Source organism: Magallana gigas, chromosome 4, assembly GCF_963853765.1.
Source record: "Magallana gigas chromosome 4, xbMagGiga1.1, whole genome shotgun sequence".
Classification (NCBI taxonomy): domain Eukaryota; kingdom Metazoa; phylum Mollusca; class Bivalvia; order Ostreida; family Ostreidae; genus Magallana; species Magallana gigas.
Genome location: NC_088856.1, coordinates 4,356,404 through 4,380,801, shown reverse-complemented (window position 1 = coordinate 4,380,801; position 24,398 = coordinate 4,356,404). Strand labels below are relative to the sequence as shown.

The window sequence follows — 24,398 nt, the reverse complement described above, 5'->3', positions numbered from 1 at the left end:
CATAGTAAGCGGCCTTCCGCTGAATTGTTGTAAGCGATCGAAATGGCCGACGATGAAAAGCTTCTGCCAAATAATGAGGCACAAAATCAAGGAAAGCAATCTGTTTCACAGGGGTCAACGGGCGAAATGTCGCGTCCCAACAATCTACAGCGTATTGCACAAAAGAAGGCGATGGTTAAAAATTACTCGAGAACGAAAAAGCTGGAGAAACTGGCAGTATATTCATCATGCAAGGTAAATAATTTGTAAACAATAGAGTTGTCTCCCTTTGCAAAGAAGTTTTCTCACCAATTTTTTGCATCAAATTGACATTTAATTTCACTGATACCAAAATATAATGCGAAAACTACGTTACTTTTATTAAATACAGAATTAATGTTTTCAGAGTTGCATAAAAAAATATGTTTTTTTTTCAGACAGAGAATTGCAAGTGCAATGGCTGGAAGAACCCCAACCCTCCCCCTACCCCTCCACGAGTGGATGTCTCTCAACCCCTAGCCAATCTGACAGATCCTTGCAGAAGCTGTAATCACACACTGAGTAAGCTGGGTTCATTACCCACACACATGTTCATTTAGGCCTAACAAAAAAAATGGTTTGTTTCCGCTTTCATGCTGAAAAAAAGGAGGGTCGTCGGTCGGAATTTTTTTTTTTGGTCAAATATTTTTTTTCCCTTTAATATTGCAGTATCCATACATGCCGGTTAGATACTGACACTGTTGAATGGTATAAAATGAGAAATACTTTTAATATCATTCCTGACTATTAAGCTGGTCTTAAGAAAACACAAAAATGATATTATATATCAGATACTTCCTCTGCCAACGATGAGAGCATTATTAAAATCTACAACACATGGAAACATACCGCCATTTTGAAACAAAACATTTGAGTTACACTGATTTGAGAAGAGTAACTCCTTCAAACGTTTTTGTGACCAAAATTTTGAATAAATTTTTTTCCAAATCGGATAAAAACGAAAATAAACGATTTTCCATCAAAAATCCTTAAAAAAAGTTTTGAGTCGGGGGGTAAAAGCTAGGGTGGGTCGGAAAAGCGGAAACAAACACTTTTTTTTCTTGGGCCTTACCATAAAGAAATTTTTTATCGGTATATTAGTTTTCATAAGGTAAAGGTCTAGGAAACGTTTTCTCTTTCTTACATTTATAAGTGCTTATGTATAAACTTGGATAATATACAGGTGCAACATTTTCTCACACCTGTCATGTGTGAGGTAAATTAAGGCCCAGATAAGTTTCTGTTTATCCTACAGGTGCCCATGTATCCCACTTGGATAATACAGCTGAGGAGGAGTTGAACCGCCTGCTGAGGATAGTGGTGGATGTAGAGAACCTGTTTATGTGTGTCCACAAAGAGGAGGATGCCGAGACAAAACAAGTCTACTTCTTCCTATTCAAAGTATGGAAAACCTCTCTAATGGAAGGATCAAAATAAAATATTTCCGAATTTAGTAAATCTAACTCTTAATTAGTAAGGCAACAACATAGTCAAAGAGGAATTTACTCTTGTTTTCTTCGTAACAGTTTCCAGGTAGGTCTATAGATGATGACCAACTACAGACTGTAAATAGTTAACGTCTATTCTTAACCAATATCTTTGTTGTTTTGTTGTAGCTTTTAAGAAAGTGCATCTTGAATATGAGTAGCCCCACTATTGAAGGCCCATTAGGGAGTCCTCCATTTGAAAAACCAAGCATAGCAAAGGTTTGTTCAGGTTAAAAATATAATGGCAGAAAAGCAAGATAGAGATATTTTGATTAAACTCATTTATCATATGTTTAATAGATTGTAATACAATTTAAAGTTTGAAATTGATAAGTGGGAAAGATTTTTAAAATTTCTATTTTTTGAAACTTGTCCATTTACAGTTATTTTTATTTTACTTTGAAATGTTCAGACTTCTGTGTATCAAACAAATTGTTAATAAATATAGAAATATGCCCCATTTTGTTGATAAGAAATCATTTTTAGCTCATCGAGACGAAGTCAAGGAGAGCTTATGCTATACCCTCGGCGTCGGCGTCCGGACCTGGTTAAAGTTTTTGTTGCAGGTCCTGTATCTAAGCTATTACTTGTCCTATCTTCACCAAACTTGCATGGATGATGCATCTGGACCTACTTATGGACTTGAAAGACTTGGATGCTGAATCTGGGTCCTAAATTTCAGATGCTGGAGGAGGTTAAGGTTGTTGGACCAGGTTAAAGTTTTTGTTGCAGGTGCCCTTTGATAGCAATATCTTAGTTACTGCTGGTCCGTACTTCACCAAACTTGCATGGATGGTGTGTCTTATGATACTGATGCACCAGACAGGCTTGAGTGCTGAATCTGAGCTATAGGTTTCGGATGCTGGAGGAGGTTAAGGTTTTTGGAGCAGGTTAAAGTTTTTGTTGCAGGTGCCCATTGATAGCAATATCTAAGTTACTACTGGTCCTAACTTCACTAAACTTGTATGGATGATGCGTCTTATGATACTGATGCACCTGACAAGCTTGAATGCTGAATCTGAGCAATAGGTCTCGGATGCTGGAAGAGGTTAAGGTTTTTAGAGCTGGTTAAAGTTTTTGTTGCAGGTGCCCTCTGATGATTATATCTTAGTTACTACTGGTCCTAACTTCACCAAACTTGTATGGATGGTGCGTCTTATGATACTGATGCACCTGACAAGCTGGAATGCTGAATCTGAGCCATAGGTTTCGGATGCTGGAGGAGGTTAAGGTTTTAAGAGCTGGTTAAATAAAGTTTTTGAAACAGGTGCACTCTGATGATGATATCTTAGTTATTACTTGTCCTTACTTCACCAGACTTCCATGGATGGTGTGTCTTATGATACTGATGCACCTGACAGGCTTGAATGCTGAGTCTGAGCCATAGGTTTTGGATGCTGGATAAAGTTACATTTTTTGGAACAGGTCACATGTTTAATAGATGATAGTACTATTTTAAACTTGTATAGTTGATTTAACTGTAATATGAATGAATCACAGAGGTAGCTTCAGATGCAGAGCTTGATCTCCATTATCAAGGATGCTAAAAAATAAATCTTAGTTATTACAGGTCCTAACTTCACCAAACTTGAATGGATGGTGTGTCTTATGATACAGATGCTCCTGACAGGCATGGATGCTGAATCTGAGCCATAGGTTGCGGATGCTGGAGGAAGTTAAGGTTTTAATTGCTAGTGCCCTCTGATGATGATATCTTAGTTATTACTGGTCCAAACTTCACCAAACTTGCATGGATAATGTGTCTTATGATACCAATGCACCTGATGGGCTTGAATGCTGAAACTGAGCCATAGGTTTCGGATGCTGGATGAGGTTTAGTTTTTTGGAACAGAGGACATGTTTTATAGATGATAGCTTGCATAGTTGATTTAACTTTATTATAAATTAAACGCAGAGGTTGCTTCAGATGCAGAGCCTGATCTCCATTATCAAGGATGCTAAAGAAATCTCCTACCTCACTCAAACCAGCTCGATAGATAGATGTGTTTATGATAAATGATATAACATGATTCCTATGATATAGAATTGTATGATATGAAACAATATTGTTTGATATGATACAATATGATATCATATGTTATATTATAAAAAGTTATACGATACAATATGATTGTATCAATTTTTTTGATATTTTATGTTATGATATTGTATCATGATATTGTTATGTATAGTATTGTATATTATGATACAATATAGTATATATTATATTGTATTTTTAATTTATTATTTTATCACATGATACAATTACATAAGATATTGCAAAATATTATATTGTATCCTATGATGCAATATTGTATATTCTATAATATTGTATCATACAATATTGTATAATATGATATTGGTTTCAGTAATATAGAATTATATCATCTGAAATTGTATTATATGATATTGTAATATTATATAATATTGTATCATACGATATTGTATGATATGATATTGGTTTATATGATATATTATCATATCACATGAAATTGTATTAATATATGATATTGTAATATATATTATTGTGTCATATGATACAATATGTATAATATAATAATGTATTTTATAATATTTTACTTTATCACATAATATTGTATCATTTGATAAGATACAATGTTAGAATCAAATTATTTTGCATTATATGATATAATATCATATAATGTATCAAATATGTTTCAGTGTCATTCAATACAATATCATACTATATTATACAATATAATATCATGTTTCAATGTTATGATGTATTATGTAATATGATATTGTAATATAATACTATATTGTATTATATTTTATGATATTGTATTATGTGATCAAATACAATAAGGTATAACACAATACAATGTCATATCATATGTTACAATATCATATCTCATTATTGTTTATTAAAGTATTTTATTGTATTATATGATATATATTATAAATATGACATGATGCAATATTTAATTTTATATCATTGTATTGATTAACATATGAACATATGATGATCATAAAAAAATTTATCAGATGATATACGATATTTTGTCAAAACAGAATCCATGAATATCCAAGATCATAAAGTATGATTTTCATATAAAATGATAAAGGTGGTCTTATGAAGGTGATGTCTCATAAGGGTGATGCTCCGTCTCGGTGAGCTTAGTAATCTATGATTACCTATGTTTTCTAACAGGGAGTCACAAATTTTGTGGTGTACAAATTTGGACACCTAGCTCAAAGGGAATGGCAGACAATGTATGATCTGGCCAAGATGTTTTTACACTGTTTGAATCACTGGAAGTTAGAGACCCCCACCAGTCGACAGCAGCATGCAGGGACAGAGGACATGCAAACCTACAAAGTCAACTACACAAGGTGCCCCTCTAGTATCAATAGTTTTAAAATTGGAGTTTAGTCAAGTTTGAGAATTTTTCTTTGTTCCTATCAAACTAAAGCAGAGGAAACCAATGCATCTTCAACACCTGTTCCACCTTATGTAATACATGTATGATTCTGTCTTAAGTTTATAAGTGATTAGTGAACTAATTTGAACCTTGCTGTCTAGATTATTAGTGTTAGATTATGAATAAAAATTTACCTTTATCGTGTATGATCAACAGATAAAACAGATCAATTTTAAACATTTTTTCATAAACATTTCTTACTGCACTTAATATCAAAATAAACTATTCATATAGGCAGATGGTCATGTATTGCTTATGCAATGCTCTGAGAATGTTTTTTTGATAGACCTGTAAAAAAGATTATAATGCTGAAGTTGTACAATTTGTAGGTGGCTCTGTTACTGTCACGTGCCAGCATTCTGTGACAGTCTGCCGCGATATGAGACGACCCTGATCTTTGGCAGGACCGTGCTCAGGTCTGTGTTCCAAACCATGAGAAGACAACTCCTTGATAAATTCCGTGCAGAGAAAGAGAGAATGCCACCAGAAAAACGAACTCTTGTCCTTACCCATTTTCCTAGGTAAATTTTATTTATAGGGTAAAAGATGAAACTGTTTATTTTTCTTATCCTGTTTACTATTTTGAGTGCTATGAATAATCTTGTTTAATGAACAATCTTTTAAATACCCTTTCACCTTTATATCAATATGTAATTTCATTGAAGGTTTTTGTCAATGTTGGAAGAGGAAGTTTACGGTACAAATTCTCCGATCTGGGACCCCGATTTTTCACAGAATGCTGCCAATGTGGCTGGTTCACCTCCATCAACACGTAAGTTACAACCATCCACAATTGCCACATTTAAATTATGGTCATACATCATAAGGTACTGTTATCTAAATTTCAGTAAGTCATTCACCCATACACTGTCAAATCTAATCATCCACAAAATTTTAGTAAACACAGAAGGTAATGTCTAATGCATTGATTGATCAGGGTTGTACAAGTTTTTTAGGAATAAATTTTTTCTGAATTTTTTACTGTGCATTTTACGGCTGTAAAGTTTACTGTACATTATGTTGAAAGTGCTTTGAATTATAACGTTTTTAATATAAATGTAGTACTACATTGTTTATGTAATTACAGCCACCACCCCTACAGCAGCCACCGGAGTGAGTGGTTTGAACAGATTCCTCTCCATTGGATCCGTGCCCACCACCCCCACCTCTAAAGAGGCCGCCGAGAACTTCACCTCCATCAATCTAAGCCCCGGGGTGGGGCCAGCTCGACGGACGTCTAGGTCTGATACAGGTAATCACATGAATGGTGGGTAATATAAACCAAAATAAATTTTTCAATTCTCTTTATGCTCTTTAAGTTTTATCGACAAGTCCCTTTGATTAATTTTGTTAAATGGTGTCTGTTATTAAAATTCTTTCATTCAGTATACAATCAGTAAGTTACAAACATGTTTATATAATGTATACATTTCTGATATGTTGTAAATTTGTAGCTTTTCTTTAGATTTTCAGCAATAGTCTTTTTTAACATTTTATATAAAACTCAGTATCTGAATAGTACTTTTGCAACCAAACTATAGGCATTTGGCATTTTAATGACAGGTATTCAATATCTGTATGGAAGTGCCTTATGATATATTTTAACAGGAAGTTCCGAGTTGAAGCGCAAACTTGAGGAGACATTTGGTCCTGAGGACGTGAAGAGGAAGAGAATTGAAGGTGACGTTCCCTCAGACCTGGTGACCAACATCGTAGCCACGATCACTGAACCAGAACAGATGGTGGGACCAGATGTAAGTCTCATATAAAATCACTCATAGTTACAGTATTATGTGAAATAAATCAATTAAAACAAAGAAAATAAAATTTGTAAAATAATAATAAAATCTTAATGCAACTGTTGCCAAGTAGTCAAACTTCATTATCTCGAAGAAGTTTGGACTGTTTAGAAACTTCGAGATATCCTAGTATTGGAGATATTGAGGGTAAAATACTTTAAAAAATAAGTGGTTGGAACTTAAAAATCACTTCACTATATACATTGTATTTGAGATATCAGTTTTCGAGATATCAAAGTTCAACTTGTATCTCACAGATGTAGCACTTAAAGTTGAACATCAGGGAACATTGAAAAAAGATCGGGAGATTAAACCTTGAAGAAAAATGGGAAAATTATGGTCAAATCATTAAAGATAAAAAATCATTAGCATCTCAATGTTAATATTTGTAATATATAATTATTTTCCTGATTTTAAGTAAAAGAAAATGTTTTTATTTGATAGAACATTTTGAAGTATGAAATTTTCTTCTCCAACAGCCCACCCTTTTCCCAGCCCATGTAGCTCGGGATGAAGCAGCCAGGCGGGAGGAGAACAAAGGAGTGATAGAGTTTCACGTGGTTGGGAACAGTCTCAGCAAGAAGCCCTCCAAACAGACCCTGGTCTGGCTGATCGGCCTACAGAACGTCTTCTCCCATCAGTTACCCAGAATGCCCAAAGAATACATCACCAGGCTCGTGTTTGATCCGTAAGTTGTGATCTTATAGTGAACTAATTTATTAATCATCTTGTACATCCTTTTCGTAACTTTGTCTCAAAGACTCAAACACTTTATCAACAAAAGTGTCTATGCTAAGATCATGAATCAATTATAATTTGCAGTTAAAAATGGGTCTCTTACATGTATATTCTTTTTATTTGAAATTACTGCTGTATGTACAGCAATCAGGCAATGATAAACTGAAGAAACTTATATTTTATGATGAATAAATTTTCAAGAGAATTCAGTAGTAAGAGCTGTTTTGAATTGAGGATTCTCACTGTTTTAAATTCATTGAAGGAAACACAAGTGCCTGGCCCTGGTGAAGGACAACAAGGTGATAGGAGGCATCTGTTTCAGGATGTTTCCCACCCAGGGCTTCACGGAGATCGTCTTCTGTGCCGTCACCTCCAACGAACAAGTCAAGGTCAGATCAACTACTCTTAAGAAGAAATATGTATATTTTTATTAAGGATAATCCTGTCCAATAAAATTTCTCTACAAATTATAATGTAAAGGAATTCACATGTTAATACAATTTTCCGTTGTATACATGTTCGTAGGGTTATGGGACTCACATGATGAATCACCTCAAGGACTACCACATCAGTCACAGCATCCTCCACTTCCTGACGTTTGCAGACGAGTACGCTATTGGGTATTTTAAGAAACAGGTACTGAACTGTGGCACCCTCCACTGAATTGATGTAAAAAAATAATTGTATATCTAATGTTATCATGAACATATCCTAGAATGTAAATATCTGCAGATTATAAAGAACTTGTAATAATTAGCTTATTGAAAATAAATTCATATTTTGTTATCTATATTTTTGTAAAATGATGAAATATAAATAGATCAAATTTGATTTTATACACTTTTAAAGGGTTTCTCTAAAGAAATAAAGTTGTCCAAATCAGCGTACCTGGGCTACATCAAGGACTATGAAGGGGCCACCCTCATGGGGTGTGAACTCAACCCAAAGATCTCCTACACCAACTTCTCCAGCATCATACGCAAACAGAGAGAGGTAAATAGCTGCATTGGTTTGACTCTATGTTCAGTTCAGATTTTGCGATATGTAACAATGTTTTCACTATTTATCTTAAAAATCAATAGATAGTCAACTTTTTATTACCATATATTTTGAAAAAATTGGCAGTCATCAAGGGAAATTTTCAAATTACCATTAAAAGATTAAGAATGACAGAATGCTTATCAAGCTACTAAAGAGGGCAATATCATGCATGCCTAAATGTCCGGGGAATTTAAAATTGCTGCTGAAAGTAAGAAACACTGTTTTCAATCGATTGTTGCTTTTTTTTCAACTAGATTGTAAAAAAGATCATTGAAAGAAAACAGGCAGAAATGCAGAAGGTGTATCCAGGCCTGAAGTGTTTTAAGGAGGGAGTGAGGCAGATCCCGATTGAAAACATCCCAGGGGTATTGGACCGGGGATGGAAACCTGACCCAGACAAAAGGTCAGTGGATGATAAAATTTTTGCGAAAAGTTTGCAGTTGTTGTTTTACTCTGTAGAACTATAATAAATTTAGTTTTTGCGTACAGCAAGGAGGCCCCAATGGACCCTGACCAACTACACAACATACTGAAGACCATCATACAGCAAACCAGGGTAGGCCAACTATTCAGACACCCATTTAACACTGGCATCATGCATGCTTCTTTTCTTAATGCATATACAATGTATACGAAACATAACCTTTGAACTTTTTAGGTTTTTTGGAGAAATATAGATTGAATTTCAGAGCCCACTTTACAAAAATATATATGTGATCAGGTTAAAGATAACCCTGACATACCAGTATTATTTACAAGCTTACAATATTTCATGCATTATAAAGTATATGTGTGTGATCTGATTTCCAGAGCCATGCCAGTGCCTGGCCGTTCTTGAAGCCAGTGGAGAAATCCGAGGCCCCTGATTATTATGACCACATCAAATTCCCAATGGGTATGTGAAGGAAACTTTGAAATGGTTATGGAAGGACTATGTGAGGGATAGAGTGTTCTTATGCCCCAAAATTCAAAGTCATTAATAGGGCTTTAGAAATTTGCATTTAGAAAGATTAAAACATTTATAATTCAAGTTTTAACAAAATAAATTGTCTGTTTGATGTCATTATAAATATATGATAGATGGTGATTTAATTTCACAAAAAAGTACATATTTTTAATAAGCTACAAATTGGGTATTATCAGTTTTTTAAGTAGGAAACATCAAGCACATGATTGCTCCAACACCATTTTTTAATATGATATGCAAAATATTATAAACAATAATATATTTATTTAAATGAAAGTTATTTTGGAGCAACAATGCGCTTTATTCTTCTTACTGTTGAATATATAGAAAAACTGGTGATTTTTTCATGTTTTTAGGGGAAATGGTGGAAAATGGCCAAATTACGTAACGTTATAGAGGCACAAGGAACAAACCTTGCCTTTAAACTTCCAGATTTCTGTTACTTACATATTTATTTTTATATGCTATTGAAATAGCATTATGATATGATGTGTTTTTGAAATTTTTTTAAAAACGGGGGACAGATGTTGGACCATATTGAATGTGGTCCTTTAATATACAGAAAACTTTTTTGTTTAAAATAGTAGTACAGCACATTTATCAAACACAAAATAATGCATCTGTTTTATGTATTTTACCTTTCAAGTGTAGATGACTATTTTATTACTGTGATATAAAAATAATGCTGAAGTAGTTATAACCCAATTGTTTTACATTAAATTTCAGATCTGAAAACCATGGCTGAGAGATTAAAGAACCGCTACTACTGTCACAAGAGACTGTTTATCGCAGACATGACGCGAATATTTACAAACTGTCGGTCATACAACAAACCGGACACGGAATACTACAAATGTGCTAACACGCTGGAAAAATTTGTTATGGGGAAATTGAGGGATGCAGGACTAGTGGAGAAGTGAACTTATCAATGATTTAATATGTTACATTCTTCATTGACCATACACATAATTATATACATGTACATTCATATATTACCATTCATTACATGTCATCACTGTTATTTATTCTTGTCAATGAATCTCGTTGTTGTGAAAAGTTTTATTCTAGAATAAATGATACAAAAGTATACGTTTTGATTTATTGGTTCGTTTTCTTGCTATTTCCTGGTTCCTAAAAAACATAGTTATGTACATATAAGGTTTTATATTGGTTGGTTTGTCTCAGTTTACCTTTTCTGTCACATTTTGTCAAATGAAAATACATATACCTGTCAAATAGGTACAATTAAAACCAATGTATAACAATGAATAACAGATGTCCTATGGAGATTTATATTTGCGAAAACATGACATCTTTTTTCCATTTAGAAATTCTCGGTACATCCTGCACATTTTTCAACGTTATCAACTGGTTTTTATTTTTGCATGACGTTATGCAAAATCACTAGACTTTTAATTCTTGGCTATATATTGAAACCTGAAGTAATAGAGGAGATGTTTCAAAACAATAGGGTAATCAGACGTTGGTCATTTTAGTAAATGATCTTAGTTTGGACACAAACGTATTATGAATATAAAATTACGCAAGAAGCTATGGAAATCATAACTTGGCGCCCTTAATGATCACAAAACACTTTTGTTTTGATGCAGTAACTGCATTATTGATTAATAAAATTAATGAAGGCAATAAAATTGTCTGAAATATAATTATTTATTTCGTTTGTTAGGTTGACTTTCTTCTAGATCTGAAATAGAAAGAAAACGTTAACATTAAACACGATCTCGTACATTGAATATACATGTATTAACATTCCTAAGGTTATACGTATACCGGTACACTTCATTCAATCCACGCAAAATTTAAAAAAAATCTCAACAAATCCATTTGAATAAATTAAAGAATCCTATACATCTTGTACATGTATATCTTATACATCTTATATTAATAAACCTCTGAAAAAATGCATCTTCGAATATTTTGGTTATACATGCATGTACCTATCCACTACATCCGGAACATGTGCACCTCAGCCACAGGACTGCAGGGTCGCAGTACCCTCTTTTACAACCTCTGCTTTTACAGAACGAGTTACATAGAGCCTCGTTGGTGGGGCAGTGGAACCCCGCGATGACAACACTTGTAGATACTAAAACAAAAAGGTCAATTTTTACGAGTATTGAAGTTCCTAAAATCATACCCGTAGGTAACACGTACGTTAAAAGATAAATACTTTACAATGGAACGGTACACTGCAAAGTTACCAAATTTATTAAAGCAAATAGTTTGTTTGTTAAAGATACTACAGTCTATAAGTAAATGAATACACACCCATTACAAGGAAAGTCAACGCAACAAAAACAAACACCTTCATTTTTTTTCAACCGATGTTTTTCTGAAATGTTTAGAAAGTATAAAGTTCCCAAAACATTTTATTTATCGATAGTTTGGAGAAGTAGAATTATAAAAATTGGTATCTTGCCAATAGAAAAACAAAAAATTCTTACCACATATAGCGATTATTTGATGCAACTGAACTGTTATATATACTGCTGATCGCTAGAGATAAAAATAAGCATAGCTTGCATAAATTAATACACAAACAACTCAATGACCATCGGCATATCACAACCGTCATTAAATCACTATACATATAGAATCTGTTCCAACTAGTTTATAGATTTTAGTTACGGTAGGGGGAACTTAAAATTTTGTGTTTCACAAGACAGAGAGTGCCAAATTGTTTGTTGTTCGCATCTCAAATATTGCAGAAGACATTTTTATTTTTACATTTACATTAATTTTGAAGATGACGTCATATTAAGTTTTATTAACACAACCTATGTTACTTGTCCCTGTGATAAAACTTTACATATGAATGTTCAGAATAAATACTGCAAATTTGAATTTTGGATAAATTGCATGTACTGTATGTACCACATGCACATGTATTGATTGATAAATAATTTACACATTTTCGAGGCTGGAAGACATTAACATGTATCACATTTATTCTTAAAATGCAGATTATGCATCTGATGGAAAACACATATTCCAACGTGAATGAATTTCTGAAGTAATCATAGTATCTGGTCTGCAAAAAATACCATCGAAATACTAAACTCTAAACTTTTAAAAAGCGATCATAATTTGATTTACATATTCCTTTATATATTTTCCTTTACATGTATATTGATGTAAATATAATGTTCATTCAAATACAAAAAAGTACATTTAATGTTTACATCATTTAAAAAAAAAATATTAGTAAGAATATTATAAACGTGACGATGTACCCTGTAGAGTAGCATCGCTATTTACTGTTGGGGAACTTTGTGATGTTTGGTGCTCTGTCAATGACCATTGTATTCTTCATTTATGTCATGAAATGTAACACGTGTGATAGTGTTCTGACTCTCAACACAGTATATAAAAGAACAGCTATGATTTTTCAAATCAGAATCTCCATAAATCCTCTTTCTGGTAAGATCTTTGTTTTTATACGTTATTCGTTTGTTGTGACAATATTCTCCTCTAGTGTGCTTGTTACTTAATTTGAAATTTCAATTTTTTTTAGATTTAAAAAAACGAGCAAAATGAAAGTATTCACTCTTCTTACAGTGGCCGTTCTACTGATGGGTTTGTATGCTTTAAATTAGCTATTCTCAATTAACAAAGTTCTTGCTGAATATAAATAAAAGTTTGGTGCTTTTGAGCCATTGGTAATTGCATTTTACAGACATTAATAAATTTTTTTTTAAATAGAAGACCAAATTGAAACGATACGTGGTCAAAGTGGATTTTATTTTTTGTCTTATTTTTAGGAATAATGCTATCTATTAAATTCCTAATTTAGTTACTGGTGCTTCATTGTTAACGACAAATTGTAAACAGCCATGACTATTTTTGTATAAGAAATGAAGGGGAAATGTTCTCTTTAATATGTGTATATTGGCTCTGCTAATTATAAAACTGTATGTTAGAATCTTTTTAAAATAAAAAAAAAATGACTTTTAGTTTAGGTAGGGCTTAACGTAATTTTTGTCGCTAAACTCAGATTTTGAGAGAAAATAATTATAATTTTTTTTTGATAAATATGAAAATTTATCTAAAACATGGGTTCATACTAGCAAAACCTTGTCTTCTTTTGATTAAAATGTTTCTCTCGTCAAAATTAAGTATCTGCAGATGTGGCTTTTGCTGGGTTTGGATGTCCGCTCAACCAGTATCAGTGTAACTCCCACTGTAAGTCCATCAGATGTAGAGCGGGGTATTGTGACGCCGCCACGCTGTGGATGAGGTGTACATGTACCGGGTGTAGCGGGAAGGTAGCCCTGTTTATTACCTAAATAAAATTATACTAAATTATTTGATTTGATAATTAGAATAAATGCAATATAAGCATGAAACTGTTTATAACTTGATTTTTCTTTTCTTTTACAGAAAAGATCTTTCACTCTGGGTTAATTCTGATCAACAGCTTAAAGTGTAATAAATCTTTATACAATCTGCAGGAAAAACTGTGTTTTTTAATGAGATAGCTAAATTCTTATACACCAAAGACGGTATTCAAATAGTCATCATGAGCAGCTCTTATTTTCATAGGTTATGATTTTAGTAGGGTATGTAAGGCTGTCTTTACACAAAACTGCTATTGCGTTACGCTGAAAACAACAGATCTAAAAGAAAAGTTGTTCTTTTACTGATGGTATTAAATTGATAATTGTTTTTCCTAAAAAACAAAGATAAAAAGATAAAACGTTTCAAAGGCCTAAGTTTACTCTTTTGTTACATCAACATTTTGAGGGAAAAGCTGCAGTTCGAAATGCACATACAATATCAGTATGCATGTTTTGGTATTGGATTCTAACTTGCGCAGAAAATATTCTATTTCAATATCATAGTTTTAACTTCGATGTCTATACTACTATATAATCTATATTAGAATTATAATAGACTCGAATTTTTGGGCTTTAATACCGAAAAAACGGAAGAGTACTGTCTTTTGTTTAATATTTTTTAAACAACATTGGTACTTGAAGATTACCAATTTGTTTTTATTTTTTCTCAGTCAAGCTTCGCTAATTTAATAATCAACAAAAATTCCTTTGAAAAATCCTGAAATCATCTTAATTTTTTAGATTTTTACAATCTTGCGCTTGCGCATTACATTCACGCTAAATAACGGGCTCTTTAGTTTATGTTTCCACAATATAAAAAATACATGGATAAACAAAGAAACGATATTACAAATACGTGTAAATTTTCATTGAAAATTTGTCATATATTTTCTGTTCATCAAAGGAAATACGGGAGATAACTCTAACTCATTTAATAGTGCATTTAATATGAAAAATCCTGAGAGTTCCGAATGCCAACATGGTGTGTATTCGAAGCGAGTAAAAAACATTGGTAAAAGTGTGTTGAATTCTTCAAAAATATGAATTAAATTTTTTGATGAAAGGTATTTGCAGCCTCAAAATGGTTTGTTATGAACAATTTGTTATTTTCAATGTAGCTGCTGCTTCATTGATTTCCTCCAAAAATCGTTTCGGAGCAATTCTGCAGTTTTCTGCTATATTACGGGCACAGGGGCCAAGCCCGTTTTAACATTAATTTGAATGTAACCATAAAAAAAGAAAGGGGTCGAACTCCGACCCCGAGAAAAAAACTACCAGCTCACTTCAAAGGCCTAATAAATCAATTATTTTTTTAAACACTTGTAATATGCATGTATTTTTCAAAAAAGTAATGTCTAAGATACACTCATGCCGAATTTCAAGTTGATGGGTCTTAAAATAGCGGAGATATACGTCATTATTCTCTCGAAGTCGCCAGTTTATTTACCATTTCTTTATTCGTAAATAAAATAGAATAACGTTTATACATGTACATGCAGTTGATGCATTGTCTTTAAGTTGGTAAGATGACTTATGTACGTATGATTAAGATTTTTTAAAATATCAGTTCTTTGGAATGAAACTGATATATTATAATTTTTGGATAGAGTTGAGCTCGTTTAACGATATAAAATACTTGTATAACACGATGGAATTTGTTTAAGGTTCTTTATTTCATAGACGTAAAGATTTCTTTCTGGACAATGAATATATACTTAATTAATGCGAAATGATCAGCATGTAATGTGTTGTCCCATAGGACATCATCAAATATTTATAAACATAACTTTTATAAAGTTTGATTAATAAAAAATTACTTAACTGTCTTGTAGTAGGAACATTATGAAATAAACATCAGTTAGCAAATACTAGTACCGGAGTTTTAAACGTTTAACTATTTTTAATGATATGCAATTTTATATCACAAATAATCAATCCGAATTGACTCGATGTAGAACTGTCATTGAACATGCTGAAAATACATCAAAGAAAGAAATATTAGAGTTAAAAAACTACACCGGCGGTACTTTTCTTTTTTTTTTTTTTAGCTTTAATTAACAAAGCTAGAAAAGTTCCTTTAATTGGAATATTTTATCATTTTAATTGTTCCTGTGCCACTTTCAGCAACGAAGAGGTTGTCTTTTGTGTCCATGCATAAGCCCCATGGAGTATGTAAGGAATTGCTTTCAATGAAGCGGAGAAACACACCGTCTTGATCAAGGATGTGGATACGATCGTTGTTACAGTCTGCTACAAGGATTCGGCCCTGGCTGTCTGTAGCAATGCCGCGCGGTTTAAATATGTCCTTGGTTGAATATGGAGGACCAGTGTATGAAAAGCGAAATTTCCCGGCATGATTCACCACCACTACTGCACCAGCGTCAAAGTCAGCCACACATATATCTAGGTTCCTGTTTTCAATGACATATTTACTATTGTCATATGAATAAAGTGGATCGCCCTTGTCGTTGAACTGAATGATTTGCTGTTCTGTCGAGCCAGAATACCGCACAACTTTTGTTGCTTCGCCATTATCACTGACTACGACAACTAGGAGGTCTTCAGCAGAAGTAACACAGAGTCCCCGAGGTCTCCTACCAGGCAACCGCATCAATTTCTCTATCTGTGTATTCTTCACTTTGTTTACAAGTCTACCTGTGTAATCGGTATAAACTAAATCCTCACTTTTTGTTAGCGCAATATCAATTGGTCTGTTATTAGAATTGTTTTTAACTGATTTCTGTAACTCTCCCTGGATGTTGAAGAGATTCATAATGCTGTCATCTCCACTGGTCCAGATATTGTCATCTCCCAGACATGCCACATTATATAGCGAGGAATGTTTACTTTTTATAGTTGTGATGATGGATGGTTCATCCATCAGTGGTTTGAATGAAGAAGAAGACGTACCTTCTGTTGTCTTTTCTGTGTAGACTCGCTCTTCTTTTGTGAAGGATAACGCTGAAAGGGAACCAATCTGTTGAGCAATTTGCTCCCTGTTGATTTGGTGAGGAGAAAAACTTGGTAAATTTACTTTCAATCTAGGAGGCAATTTCCTGAATACAGCATTATTGGACTTGTATGAAAAGACAAAGTTGACATCATTGGAGTCGAGTAATTTATGTACATTAATAATAGCTTGTTCGATTTCAGAAATGGTTTGAGAGATTTTATCTTCCTCATCATCTAGGACAATGGTGTGTTTGGATTCCATTTCATTTATATCTGATTTAAGTTTCTGAATGATAATGTCGATTTCTCTGTGCAAGTCGTCACCTTTTTTGTCCAGTGCTTTTGCCAATTCCTGAGAGTGTTTACTCAGACTAGCTTTCTGAACTGGAATGTTAGATGCAAGTTCTCGATACTTTGGAAAAATGGATTTCTCTAATTCTTTTAAATCTCTTTTCAAACTTTCCTTTTTGCTTTTAAAAATATCTAATATGTCAACGAGTTTGTGCCCTTTATGTTCTTTAGAAGAAATGCAGAAAGCACAAACAGGATTCCGACATTGTTTACAGTGAAGTTCACACTGTTTCAGGGAGTGTTTTGGACATTTCGGATATGCAGGGGTGAATCCTCTGTGTTTGAGTGGCACCACTTTGTGATCCTTTGTTACATCTGAAATATGTGTTTCAACGCAGTCCTTACAAAGATTGACGTGACAAATGTCACAGTGCATGGGGGCAATGGAACCTTTGCATAAAGTGCAGCGTACAGCGTCCTGGGCGCTGTATCGTGGATCCATTGTCACACTTTGCTTCAATTACGACACGATAAATCTGAAAAGGATAATTTGCTTGTATGAATTTATTGCTGATTCCAATGCTCATAATATAATTCCAAATTTGTTATGAAGTCATATTGTGATTTGTATATGTGTGTACCTCAATGGATCTCCCCCTTCTCTTAAACTTAACTACCGTTCACAGTATACAACATTTTGAAGAAATGTTTGAAGGACCGAGAGTTTAAATGTTGCTTTATGACATTTGTGATTTTACTTCATGTTTTCCTCTTCAAAAGTTCAACACAATTTTTGAACGATCCTTGATAGTACTGCCCTTTTATTAGATTTAAATTTTAATTCCATTGGTGTTTTAGATTTGTGTTCTATATTCAAATTGTTTATAAATGTTTTATCCTACAGAAGTTTGGTCACTTTTTACTACAAGAAGTGGGTAGACATATTTTGATATGGCAGATTACATAATATGCCTGTTATGACTGACATTTCCATGTGTTTGGCATTAAAGTTATATGATTTTGCCATTAACATTGTCAATATTTTTAATTTATCATTTAAACTGTTAAATAAGTAATTTCTCAGTTGTTATTTTCATATCACTTTTTTTAAGTATGAAACTGTGCCGGATAATTATGCCAGTGCCAATGTGGCATTTTTTATCATTATATCTCACCTGTCAGGTGAGATATTTACCTTTCAAAAATAAATCCCTACAGGAAAATATTTTTTCCCATAGGAAAATAATTTTTCCCATAAGAAAAACAATATTCCTATAAGTAATTTGAAATTTCCTATCGGAATACAAGAACTTCCCATAGGAATTTTAATTCCGATAGGATTTGATAAAATCCAATAGGAAAACTTAATATCCTATAGGAAAGTTATATGTCTGAATCAAATTCCTATATGGAAATACCATTAACCTAAAGGAAATATAATTCCTATAGGACTTTTAAAAATTCTATAGGATTGTCAATATTTCCTTTAGGAGAATCAATTTTCCTATGGGAATTATCATTTTCCTATGGGATATTAATTTCTAAAGGTAAATATCTCACCTGTCAGGTGAAACACACTAAAAACAAAAGTGGTTAAATACTCTCTAGACAATGGTCTATCATTTGGTATATATGGATTTTTCCGAAACTGCATCTTAAGCGGGTGCAAAAATGCCACCTTGGCACTGGCATAATTATCCGGCACAGTGTTAAAATAAATAATAGTGAGAGTGTGTCAGTAAAGATAAGATTTGTAGATAGCAAATTAAGTACGCATATCTGCCTAACTGTGACATTCTATATGTAAATATTTTACTTTATCATACAGAAATAAAATAAGCAACTTTACGACAACGACGCCAACGACGACGAGGGCAATTTTGAATAGAGAGGTTCAGCTTTGGGTTAGGTGAGGCTAAAAATAAAAACTTAAGTTTTGATTTCAAATCATGTCTAGGTCTTGGTCCCTTTAAATTCTCAAAATCTTACTTTTGTCGCGGCATTTTACTAAAAAATGAACGGTTTATGCTGCGGTTAATTGCATTTTGACTTTAACAAAATGATTCCTCGAGCAGAAAAAAATCGACACATATAATTTTAAACGAATGTTTTATTATGAAGCAAAGAAAGCATGATGCGCTTTTACTTCATTAAAACGTTATTCAGATAAATGAAAAATGAGTCCCATTTGGTAGGAAAAATATATGTACCACATTAAGACACTTGATCACATAGGAGTCAAACCACCACTGTTCTAACCCCCAATATTGACAACCCAGAAATATATGTTGCATATATACATGTACATTATCTAAATATGATAGTAATCTATGTATACCTGCTATCATAATTAACTAACAAATATGTTGCATTGAAAACAAGAAAAAATATATTATAAACAAATCAACAAACCATTAAAAATCCAACATGGCGATTTCATTAGTATCTGGATACCTGTGTAAAAGCACGGGACCTATTAAAGGGTCGTGCGTGAACACGAACATATTTCTGCCGGGCGAATAGACAATATACTTGCTCAAGTCTCAATGCTGTTTTAATTACAGCGAAGTACATTGCAATCTGATTAAAATCAGATCCTTGATGCTCCCGTTTTAATGATGTGTCAAAACGGGAGCATCGAGGATCTGATTTTAATCAGATTGAGTACATTGAAGCGTTTAATAGGGGTTTACTCCAGTAAAGTTTCTACGTAATGACTGATCTTTGTCCAATCAGATCGTAGCTGGGCGGAGTTAAGACATTGCCGCTCGTGACTCGAATGAGCGAGAGAGAGAGAGAGAGAGAGAAGGTGAATTGAGTAAATTATAAGTGGTGCCGATGAAGGAATTATCATTAGTTATAAACTTGCAAACACATTGATTAAGGTCTGTTTATAAAAATTACATGTATATCCTATATTGGTATAACTTTAAAGCGTTTTAAAGAACGATTGTGAAAATTTCTTTGGCCGCACGCCGTCGACAACATGTACATGGATAAGAATGACGTAGCTAACCAACTAAATTTCCTAGCATGCATGGAGTCCGAGAATACAGACATTAAATATTTTGAAATGCGAAAGATCGAATGATCACTTATGAACATGAAGAATTTAGATATAGTGTAAAGGAAAGGCAACGCAGGCGGATGCTTAGTGGAAAAGTAAAACAATGGCGGACAAATTCGTCCTATGGTAACGAATGTTTCACACTGAGTAACCATGAAGTTTTTATACAAAGTAAATTTACAACCTATGTTTAATTCCGGGAAGATTCGGCAAACATTGATTTGAATATTAACTGTAACACTTGTTATAAGAGGCCCCGGGGCCACATCGCTCACCTGAGCAATAATTGCCTTAATTCTGATCAAATTAGCAGTACAGCATCAAAATATTTTGACACCTAATTACAGTAGATCTTGAAATCTGCCAATTTTTATCCACCTCTTTTTTGGGGGGTAAATACCAAGCCCCTTTTGTTGTTTTACCTGTAAGAAGATTTTTGTCTATTCCTATGTACCCCCCCCCCCCCATTTCGTGGCCCCACTTTTTTCTCGGGAATCATGGTTTTATCAAACTTAAATCTGCATAACCTGTCCACACTAAGTACTGAGTTTTTGACCGAAAACTTTCCCAGAATATTTTTAAAGATTTTCTCTATAAATTCCTATGTAAAAATTCAAACCGCCATCATGGCCCCGCCCTACTACTAGGGACTGTGATTTTGCAAACTTGAATTTACACTACCCGAGGATGCCTCTATACAAGTTTAAGCTTTTTCTGGCCAAATAGTCTTTAAAAAGAAGATTTTTAAAGATTTTCTCTATATATCTATGTAAAAATTCATCCCCCATTGTGGCCTCGCCCTACCCTTGAACTATTATTTAAACAAACTTGAATCTATACCATCTGGGGATGCTTCCACCCGAATTTGGGCTTTCCTGGCCTAATAGTTTTGAGAAGAAGATTTTTTAAAGATTTTCTCTATATATAAAAATTTATCCCCCATTGTGGCCCCGCCCTACCCCCAGGGACCATGATTTGAACAAACTTGAATCTACATTATCTGAGGATGGTTACACGCCAATTTGAGCTGTCTTGGCCTAATAGTTTTTGAGAAGAAGATTTTTAAAGATTTTCTCTATATATTCCTATGTAAAACTTGATCCCCCAATTGTGGCCCCGCCCTACCCCCGGGGACCATGATTTGGACAAACTTGAATCTACAGTACCTGAGGATGCTTCCATTTTAATTTGTGCTTTCCTGGCCTATTAGTTTTTGAAAAGAATATTTTTAAAGATTTTCTCTCTATATATATATATTTATCCCCCATTGTGGCACCGCCCTACCCCCAGGGACCATGATTTGAACAAACTTGAATCTTCATTATCTGAGGATGGTTACGCGCCAATTTGAGCTGTCTTGGCGTAATAGTTTTTGAGAAGAAGATTTTTAAAGATTTTCTCTATATATTCCTATGTAAAACTTGATCCCCCAATTGTGGCCCCACCCTACCACCGGGGACCATGATTTGAACAAACTTAAATTTACACTTTCTGAGGATGCTTCCACTGAAATTTGAGCTTTCCCGGCCTAATAATTTTTGAGAAGAAGATTTTTACAGATTTTCTCTTCATATTCCTATGTAAAACTTGATCCCCCAATTGTGGCCCCACCCTACCCCCGGGGACCATGATTTGAACAAACTTGAATCTACACTACCTGAGAATGCTTCCATTTTAATTTGAGTTTTTCCTGGCCTAATAGTTTTTGAGAAGAAGATTTAAAAAAAAAAATTCTAAATATTCCTATGTAAAATTTGATCCCCCAATTGTGGCCCCACATTAACCCCGGAGAACATGATTTGATCAAACTTGAATTTACTCTATCTGAAGATGCTTGCACTCAAATTTGAGCTTTCCTGGCCAAATAGTTTTTGAGAAGAAGATTTTCAAAGATTTTCTCTATATATTCCTATGTAAAACTTGATCCCCAAATTGTGGCCCCACCCTACCCCCGGGGACCATGATTTGAACAAACTTGAATCTACACTATCTGAGGATGCTTCCATTGAAATTTGAGCTTTTCCTGGCCTAATAGTTTTTAAAAAGAAGATTTTTAAAAATTTTCTCTATATATTCCTATGTAAAACTTGATCCCCCAATTGTGGCCCCACATTACCCCCGGGGACCATGATTTGAACAAACTTGAATGTACTCTATCTGAGGATGCTTGCACTCAAATTTGAGCTTTTCTGGCCTAATAGATTTTGAGAAGAAGATTTTTAAAGATTTTCTCTGTATATTCCTATGTAAAACTTGATCCCACCCATTGTGGCCCCACCCTACACCCAGGGACTATGATTTGAACAAACTTGAATCTACACTATCTGAGGATGCTTCCATTTTAATTTGAGCTTTATTGGCCTAATAGTTTTTGAGAAGAAGATTTTTAAAGATTTTCTCCATATTTTCCTATGTAAAACTTGATCCCCTAATGGTGGCCCCATCCTACCCCCGGGGACCATGATTTTAACAAACTTGAATCTACACTACCTGAGAATGCTTCAATTTGTATTTGAGCTTTTCCTGGCCTAATAGTTTTTGAGAAGAAGATTTTAAAAAAAATTCTCTATATATTCCTATGTAAAACTTGATCCCCCAATTGTGGCCCCACATTACCTCCGGGGACCATGATTTGAACAAACTTTAATTTACTCTATCTGAGGATGCTTGCACTCAAATTTGAGCTTTCCTGGCCTAATTGTTTTTGAGAAAAAGATTTTTAAAAAAATTTTCTCCATATTTTCCTATGTAAAACTTGATCCCCTAATGGTGGCCCCACCCTACCCCCGGGGACCATGATTTTAACAAACTTGAATCTACACTACCTGAGAATGCTTCTATTTGTATTTGAGCTTTTCCTGGCCTAATAGTTTTTGAGAAGAAGATTTTAAAAAAAATTCTCTATATATTCCTATGTAAAACTTGATCCCCTAATTGTGGCCCCACATTACCTCCGGGGACCATGATTTGAACAAACTTGAATTTACTCTATCTGAGGATGCTTGCACTCAAATTTGAGCTTTCCTGGCCTAATTGTTTTTGAGAAGAAGATTTTTAAAAAAATTTTCTCTGTATATTCCTATGTAAAACTTGATCCCACCCATTGTGGCCCCACCCTACCCCCAGGGACTATGATTTGAATAAACTTGAATCTACACTACCTGAGGATGCTTCCATTTTAATTTGAGCTTTACTGGCCTAATAGTTTTTGAGAAGAAGATTTTTAAAGATTTTCTCCATATTTTTCTATGTAAAACTTGACCCCCCCCCCCAATTGTGGCCCCATCCTACCCCCGGGGACCATGATTAGGCCAAACTTGAATCTACACTACCTGAGAATGCTTTCTATTTTAATTTGAGCTTTTCTGGCTTAACAGTTTTTGAGAAGAAGATTTTTAAAGATTCTCTCTGTATATTCCTATGTAAAATTTTATCCCCTTATTGTGGCCCCATCCTACCCCCGGGGACCATGATGAGGCCAAACTTGAATCTACAGTACCTAAGGATGTTTCCATTTTAATTCAAGCTTTCCTGGCCTATTAGTTTTTGAAAAGAAGATTTTTAAAGATTTTCTCTATATATTCCTATGTAAAAATCAATTCCCCTCTTGTGGTCCCTCCCTACCCCCGGGGACCATGATTTATGTTTATTGATATTGTTCTAAAGAAATAATCTTAAAATATTCTGTCATCTTTAAAAAAAATGTTATTTTTGCATGAACAAACTTACCAGAATAAGAAAATATTCATTTTTTCTTGTATTAAATAACCTTTAAGTTAGTACTCAATTACATATTATACCAACTTTTAATTCCAAAGCAAAGCAAACGAGTCTTTTTAACGAAAGCATTTTCCTAATCCATTGCTAAGTCAGAATGACACATCATTGACTGATGACATACAAATTGAGACAGTATCCCTGATGAATACAAACTGTTACATTTGTCACAAAGTTTTCTTTCATAATAATATGCATGTACCTAATATGAATCAGATACTAATTAAGAAACTTTGATTTGGATCTAGTTTCAAGTGTTGAAGACGACATATAAAATACACTTAAATACCGTTAACTTTCAAAGTGAAAACTAGCACAATATATTTGCTAGAACGACATACAATATGTGCATGAAGTGATCGGTTATCCACTGCATCCAGAACATGTACATCTGAACCAGAGGAGGGCGGGGTCACACAGTCCTCCATTACAGCCGATGAGTTTACAGTGCGAGTTACAT

At 33.8% G+C, this 24,398-nt stretch overlaps 2 protein-coding genes and 1 long non-coding RNA gene across 3 annotated transcripts; 1 reads left to right on the top strand and 2 right to left on the bottom strand.

The window, feature by feature from the left end:
* Positions 1-6: 6 nt before the first annotated feature.
* LOC105331688 (histone acetyltransferase KAT2A) lies at positions 7-10,582 on the top strand. The gene is made up of 17 exons (XM_011433996.4): positions 7-234; positions 417-540; positions 1,274-1,419; positions 1,635-1,724; positions 4,678-4,859; positions 5,278-5,469; positions 5,614-5,720; positions 6,036-6,200; positions 6,557-6,702; positions 7,227-7,435; positions 7,748-7,874; positions 8,011-8,121; positions 8,335-8,478; positions 8,781-8,929; positions 9,016-9,082; positions 9,337-9,421; positions 10,220-10,582. Exons 1-17 carry the CDS (start codon positions 43-45, stop codon positions 10,411-10,413), a joined length of 2,430 nt encoding a protein of 809 aa, XP_011432298.3. The 5' UTR covers positions 7-42; the 3' UTR covers positions 10,414-10,582.
* A 498-nt stretch (positions 10,583-11,080) lies between these two features.
* On the bottom strand, positions 11,081-11,918 carry LOC105331689 (uncharacterized). The gene is made up of 3 exons (XR_900662.4): positions 11,783-11,918; positions 11,452-11,600; positions 11,081-11,198 (listed from the first exon to the last, which is right to left on the bottom strand). It is a non-coding gene; the product is annotated as an uncharacterized lncRNA (long non-coding RNA).
* A 3,678-nt stretch (positions 11,919-15,596) lies between these two features.
* Positions 15,597-19,748, bottom strand: LOC105331690 (E3 ubiquitin-protein ligase TRIM71). The gene is made up of 2 exons (XM_011433997.4): positions 19,507-19,748; positions 15,597-17,630 (listed from the first exon to the last, which is right to left on the bottom strand). The coding sequence occupies exon 2, from the start codon at positions 17,594-17,596 to the stop codon at positions 15,929-15,931; it is 1,668 nt and encodes a 555-aa protein (XP_011432299.3). The 5' UTR covers positions 17,597-17,630; positions 19,507-19,748; the 3' UTR covers positions 15,597-15,928.
* Positions 19,749-24,398: the final 4,650 nt, after the last annotated feature.